General features: G+C 37.3%; 1 protein-coding gene across 1 annotated transcript; it reads left to right on the top strand.

The window, feature by feature from the left end:
• Positions 1-2,153: 2,153 nt before the first annotated feature.
• On the top strand, positions 2,154-6,330 carry LOC137498382 (uncharacterized). Its single transcript, XM_068225844.1, has 2 exons — positions 2,154-2,451; positions 5,165-6,330. Exons 1-2 carry the CDS (start codon positions 2,336-2,338, stop codon positions 6,078-6,080), a joined length of 1,032 nt encoding a protein of 343 aa, XP_068081945.1. The 5' UTR covers positions 2,154-2,335; the 3' UTR covers positions 6,081-6,330.
• The last annotated feature ends 1,235 nt before the right edge of the window (positions 6,331-7,565 follow it).

The raw sequence follows: 7,565 nt of genomic DNA on the forward strand, positions 1-7,565 counted from the left end.
CACGAAAATTTAAGCAAAGATATATACAAAATAATGGAAAATCACTGTGAGTTATGAATATCTCAAGTATCTCAAAATATCTCAAAAACCGAAGATAGTACACACGTGAAAACTGGTATTTTTGGAATCTCCTTTAAAAGTAAAGAAGCACGTATTTCATCCTCTCAGAGGACAGGAAGGAAAGTAGGCCTCCAAACAATGTACAGGATACAGTAGGTGTAAGAGAGGGATTGGAAGGAAAGGGGGGAATCGTGGAAGACAGGTGGTCTAATGTTTTAAGGGGAAGGAGATTGCAGGCTAAGGGCTCCATTCAGGATCAAAATTCAGGTCAGGTGTCGGTGAGAAATCGGTACGAGTCACTGCAGGTAGAACAACCGTGGGAAGATGAGGAACAAGGAACTGTTGCCGAGAAGTCTGGAAGTAGGAAAAAGGGAAGAGGTAGGAAAGGGAAATGTGGAGTACTGGATAGGAAAAGACAGGTGGAACGGGGTCATGGGATGGAGAAAAGGGAGGAGGAAGTAGCTTCTGCAGCTGTCAGGAAAGATAGGACTGACCAGGAGGGGAGGGGATCAAATGAGGTTGGTAGGGTTGAGGCTCTGGTCATGGGGGATTTTATCGTTAGACATGTCGGGAAAGTGTGTGGAGGAAAGGGTACCAGGGTATAGTGTTATCCAGGAATTAGGTTAAGGCAGATGAGGAAAGTAGAAGAGAATGAGGAGGGAAAGGAGAAGGTGGTAGTGTTTCACGTTGGTACTAACAACGTAAGACAAGCAGGTATAAGTACCAACATAGTTGGGGAAGTGCGGGATCTGGTAAATGCAGCACGGGTGAAATTTAAGGAAGCGGAGATTGTTATCAGTGGAGTACTGTGTACGAGGGATAATGACTGGAAGGCTATTGAGGATTTAAATGAGACTATGGAGTAGGTATGTGGGAAACTGGGAGTGAAATTTCTAGATCCTAATGGGTGGGTAGGAGATAGGGATCTGCGCTCAGATGCCTTCACTTAAACCGCAGTGGTACATATAAGTTAGGAAATTTGTTTAGAAGGGTTATAGGGAGGTACATTCAGGGAAACAGGGTGTGCTAGGGAGCGGTGTTAAGGGAACAGGGAACTGGAAATTAAGTAGGGATGACATAAAACAGTTAGTGCTCATTTGTAGAAGTATTGTAAAGAAAGGAATAGAATTAAGTAATTTAATAGATATATACTTACCAGATATTGTAATAGGAGTTGAATCATGGCTGAGAAATGATATAATGGATGCAGAAATTTTCTCACGAAACTGGAGGGTGTATCGTAGAGATAGGATAGGAATGGTAGAAGGGGGAGTATTCATTCCCGTGAAAGAAGAATTTGTAAGCTACGAAAAAGTTAAAGCACGAAATTCTAGGGGTAAGGCTCATTTCTAAAGATAATAGGCAACTTGATGTCTTTGGAGTGTACAGACCAGGAAAGGGTAGCGCAGATGCTGATTCAGAATTATTTGATAAGATAATCGGCTATGTGGGAAACGATAAGGAAAGGAACGTGATCGTAGCGGGTGATCTCAATTTACCAAATGTCAATTGGGAAGGTAATGCGAACGACAGGAAGCATGACCAACAAATGGCAAATAAGTTAATATGGGAAGGGCACCTGATTCAGAAAGTGATGGAACCAACTAGAGGGAAGAATATTCTGGATGTGGTGCTGGTAAAACCAGATGAGCTCTATAGAGAAACCGAAGTAATAGAAGGTATTAGTGATCACGAAGCTGTCTTTGTGGTAATTAAAACTAAATGTGAAAAAAAGGAAGAGATTAAAATTAAAACAGTTAGGCAGTACCATATGGCTGATAAAATAGGCATGAGGGAGTTTTTAATAAGTAACTATGATCGGTGGAAAACGGTGAATAAAAATGTAAACAGACTCTGGGATGGGCTTAAAACAATTGTTGAGGAATGTGAAAATAGGTTTGTAAGGTGGTAAGGAATAGTAAAGATTCACTATATTATAACAGGGAAGTAAAGAGACTAAAGGTCCGCTCCCACCTAGTGGAATCGAATCGAACCGAACAGTCGAAATTTCCGCTCGGCCGCTCACATCTAGCAGCCAGCAGCGGAATAGAATCGAACGGGATTCTACGCGGGAAATATAAGGCACGCAATGGACAGTTTAATAGCGCTAGCACTTTTGTGTGAAGAGGCGGAAAATGAAGATAATGAGAGGAAAAGAGATCGGAGAAGATTCTGGGTACATGAAATTAATTTAACAAGAGAGCCGAAAGGAGAGTATGCAACTTTATTTGAATATTTATTGCGCGATGAAGCTAAGTTTCGGCAGTACTTCAGAATGAGTGTGTTGAAATTTCAACAACTATTTCAGATGGCAGAACCACATTTAACGAAACAGTTTACAAGATTTCGTGCACCAGTACCTCCTCTTCTGAGAATGATCGTCTGCTTGAGGTAAGTTGTAAAATTTTTAAGCCAAAACCGAATATATATCATAATATATGATAATGACAATTATGTGGGTAGGCCTATGTTTAGACACTTCGTTATCAATCCTGTTGAGTGTTTCCGGCAAGTAAGCTTATTGTGGGCAAGTTTTATTACAAATTATTGACGAAATTCTAGCGAGCTGTTACGGAGAATGTTAATTTCTCCATAGCAGTACCGATATTATTTTAACGTCAACTCGAACGTGAAGCCTAACCAGTCGTCAGCTGACTGGGAAATTTGATAGCAATAGAAGTAAATAAAAGCAATAATTGTTATATAATTACTGCAGTAGAAATGCAAACTAGCTCCATCACTTCACCGTGAAATAATCATCGCATGCATCTCTACCGGTACCTACCTTGTAGAAATTTACTGGAAAGAGCAAGTTGGCGTAATCCCGCCGTGATCTTCTAATTTTACTTATTTGTTCTATTCCCTGTCGAATAAGAGTTTTGTGAAGTTCGAAAGCTACTCGGTGTGAACTTATAAGATAAATGACTTATCCTTATTCATATATTCGTTATTAATGGCTATAAATAGGTTTTTCTGCTGCATTCAAACTTTGAGTTTTAGGCCTAAATTCTAATAACAGCCTATATCGAAATAAAATCTTGATCATGACTTTTAGAGCATTATAAAACTTTGCATTTGTTATTCTGGCTACTGACAACCTATAGCTATTCTGTTCTACTTTTTTGAATTCCTACAAGACAGCAAATTTAAATTAGTGTGGTGCTTTCCAAGTATTAGTGGGCTATTATGTTCTGTAAAATTAGGACTATAGATTGTAAGAGTGGAACTTGAACTCACATAAAAATATCAAAGGAAATATGTTCAAACTTAAAAAAAGAATAAGGAACGTAAAATACTTTCAACACCAACAACTGAATTACCCCCAGAATATCAGAAAAAGTTGAATGAGAGAAAACTGTTCATTTCATACTAGGCCTATTGGTAGACAGATAGGAATAGTCCTGCATAGAATCCTCATTAGAATAATAATTTAAATCCTCTAAGTTTATAGCATTAGGCTTGACAGCAGCTTTATTAAACATTATTAAATTTAAATTTGCTGTCCTGTGGAAAATCAAAAGTCAAACAGTATAGCTGTAGGGTGTCAGTAGCCAGAATAACAAATGAAAGGTTTTATAATGCTTTAAAAGGTCATGATCAAGATTTTATTATAATATAGGCTGTAGACCTAATTAGAATTTAGGCATAAAACTCAAAGCTTGAATTACTTAAATTTAAATTTTCACTGAATAACTAGGGCTACTAATTTTTAATTGCACTCTGGTTGTACCTGATAATGAAGGTGCCCCAAGTTCTTATTGGAACTAAAACAAATTTTATTTTGTTTTTAGTTCTTGTTTGAGGTTGTTCCCAATAAGTTGGCCCACTAATTGTTAACCTAATTTGAATGATATTTGTACCAGTAGTACTAACATGGTTGATGAAAGTAGATTTGTCTCCAGTACCTATGTTAAAACATTATTAATGGGAGACCTTGTAATAAATATACAGGCAGGTCTCTTAGCAAACTTTTTACAACCTGTCAGTAAGATATTTTCTAATTTCTTGATTCATTGGGACCAGATCATATGAGTTATAGGAAGCAGTTGATATTAATTTTGAATAACTCGTAACAGGTCGAAGGTAGATACCACTACAGAGAGATTAAAAGTAGCATTCATTGATAACACATGTGATATACAGGAAGGTTTCTTGGAATACACCATAATATGAGGGACTAATGTATATTTTAAGAAAAAGTTTACCCAGTTTTGAAGTTTCTGAGAATAATTACTTGAGGTAAGCTGCAATAATTTTAAATTTAATAAAAACAGTAATTGAATCTTAAAATAATCTATTTTATTACAACTTACAGCAGTGAACAGAACAACAACAAAATAATGTACTTTTTGTACTCTTCATTGATAACCCTGTCGGTTGACTGCTTCCATCTCAGCATCTGTCACAGCTTCTAGTACCCTTCTCTTTGTAGCAATTTCAAGGTCCAGAGGCAAAGATTTTACAGTCTCTGCCATACTTAAAAAGAAGTGTGTTATTGCATCAGTTTTGTTTGTTTCAAGAGGGTTCACCTTTTCCAGGTAATTAGACAAAACTGTAGCTACAGATGTGGATGGAGGTGTCTGGGATCGTTTCCTTTTAAAACCAGAATGCACTGTTTTTGTTGATGGTGATATTGTTGCCTGTGAAGTAGATGGTTTTTCTTGTGTGAACTGGTTAGGATCTGCAGCACAAGTTCCTTCAGTGGTTTCTGGCTCAATATACACTACAGACTCAGGTGTTACAGGTTCGGTTGATATAATGGTGTCATTGTCATTCAAAAGAAAATATTGAGTTGGTTCTATTATTAAATTCTGGGATGTGTTTTCTGTGGAAATATTGGATAACTGTGGGGAAATTGGTGCAAGGTATGGCTTCAAGAATGACAGCTCATTCTGAAATCTCCAGTCTTTTTTTACCCCTCCCTGACTTCCACTTTTTTCTTTCTTGATCAGAGATTTCCTGTAGCATTCTCTCAAACGCTTCCAGGATTCTTTACACTCAGTTGCTGGAAAAGAAAACAGGCCCATAAGTACCATAATTTAAATTTGTAACATAAATACTATATAAGGCAAAATATAGTGAACTGTTCTCTATTTTGTTTCAGGTTCCTTGCTACAGGGGATAGCTTGCGAACAATTTCGTTCAGCTACAGGTTAGGACATTCCACAGTCGTCAAAATTGTTAATGAAACATGTGAAATTTTATCGAACATTCTTCATCCTATATACATGCCAAAACCGACTGAAGAAAAATGGAAAAGTGTTGAGAAGGGATTTCAAGAACGATGGCACTTCCCAAACTGTATAGGTTCCATTGATGGGAAACATGTCATCATACAAGCACCAAATAAAAGTGGTTCTTTGTTTTATAATTACAAGGGCACATTTTCTATTGTTCTTTTGGCATTGGTGGACTCGAACTATAAATTCATAGCCGTGGATATTGGAGCATTTGGTTCTAATAGTGATGGAGGAATTTTTCAAAATTCAAATTTAGGAAAAGCGCTGGAAACAAAAAACTTGAATATTCCGGAAAAGAAAAATCTACCTGGTACGGATATCCATTTACCCCATGTTATTGTAGGGGATGAAGCATTCCCCTTAAAGACTTATTTGATGCGACCTTACTCCAAAGCTCAATTAAATGGCAACAAAGAAAAGAAAATATTTAATTACAGACTCAGTAGAGCGCGAAATGTAGTAGAGAACACATTCGGAATAATGGCTCAAAAGTTTAGACTGTATCAAAGACGTTTGCAGCAAACTCCTCAACATGTAAAGAACATAGTTTTCACAACTTGTGTACTGCACAATTTCTTGAGAGACGATGTAATTTCGTTCGTTGAAGAGGAATCGTTAAATTCAACTTCAGCAGCTCTGCAGCGGTTGCATTTTACAGGAGGAAATGCTACTTCTGTTGCAATGGGAGTACGTGATGAATTTAAAACTTATTTTAATGCAGTAGGTTGCGTACCATGGCAAAACGACATCATTAATAGAGGTAGACTGAACACAAATTAAAATCTGTGAAGTGTTTGTTGTCCGCAGCAAAGTGTAGCACTTATGAAATTGTTCAATGTAAATATATATTTTTTATTGTAAATACTGTAAATATAATAAATATAGGCCTAAGTGATGTCAATTATCGTACTAGTATACTATATGTGTACTTCAACATGATACAATTTTATAGTAAGGTCAACAACAATTATGAAATAACTTGTATATAATCTTTCTAACCTGTTTGATTTTGTATTTCCTTGCTTATTTCCTCCCAGGCATTGTCTCTTACGTTGTTGTTACAGTAGTGCTTGTGGGACTTGTCATAAAGAAAACTGTATTTCTGAACTAAACTGATCAGCTTTTCTGTGTCCATTATTATAAATAAAGCAAATTAACTATCGCAAATTAAAACGTCTCTTCAATCTGTAGGAAACAGCTGACTTCCACCTGATACACATTTGCCGCCAAATCCCCGAACGAAAGATGCCGATCGTTTACGAAGTTACACGAATGTTGATAATTCTGTTCGATTCCGCTCCGCTAGTCGAAAAATATTCTTGGCAGAGAATCCTGTTCCGTTCGGTTCGATTCGATTCGACTCGTGGCGATCGCCATCTCTATCTCCCATTTAAACACATGTTAAAAAAAAATTCTGTTCGGTTCGATTCGATTCCATTCCACTAGGTGGGAGCGGGCCTTAAGAAGGAGGTGCAGGTTGGAAAGAAATAGAGTTAGAAATGGCTGTGGAAGTAAGGAGAAATTGAAGGAACTTACTAGGAAATTGAATCTAGCAAAGAAGTCAGATAAGGATAACATGATGGCAAACATAATTGGTGCCCACACTAATTTTAGCTAAAAATGGAAGTGTATGTACAGGTACTTTAAGGCAGAATATTGTGAGTTTCACAAATAGGAAAAGTCCTCTCAGTTTTAATTACTGCGTTGATGGGGTGAAAGTTCTCTTTGGGGATAATTGTAAATACCTAGGTATTAATCTAAGGAAAGATCTTCATTGGGGTAATCACATAAATATGATTGTAAATAAAGGGTGGAGATCTCTGCACATGGTTATGAGAGTATTTAGGGGTTGTAGTAAGGATGTAAAGGAGAGAGAATATTTGTCTCTGGTGAGACCCCAACTAGAGTATGGTTCCAGTGTATGGGACCCTTACCAGGATTACTTGATTCAGGAACTGGAAAAAATCCAAAGAAAAGCAGCTCGATTTCTTCTGGGCGATTTCCGACAAAAGAGTAGTGTTACAAAAATGTTGCAAAGTTTGGACTGGGAAGACTTGGGAGAAAGGAGGCGAGCTGCTCGACTAAGTGGTATGTTCCGAGCTGTCAGTGGAGAGATGGCGTGGGAGGACATCAGTAGACGAATAAGTTTGAATGGTCAATGGATATTGAATTTTCACGACCGCATTGTAATCGAAACAGACTTTCAACTTATTAGGTCGTGTTACATACATATAATACGTGTTGAAGAGATGTTAAGTACAGAAC

The sequence above is a fragment of the Anabrus simplex genome, chromosome 1, assembly GCF_040414725.1.
Source record: "Anabrus simplex isolate iqAnaSimp1 chromosome 1, ASM4041472v1, whole genome shotgun sequence".
Taxonomy (NCBI): domain Eukaryota; kingdom Metazoa; phylum Arthropoda; class Insecta; order Orthoptera; family Tettigoniidae; genus Anabrus; species Anabrus simplex.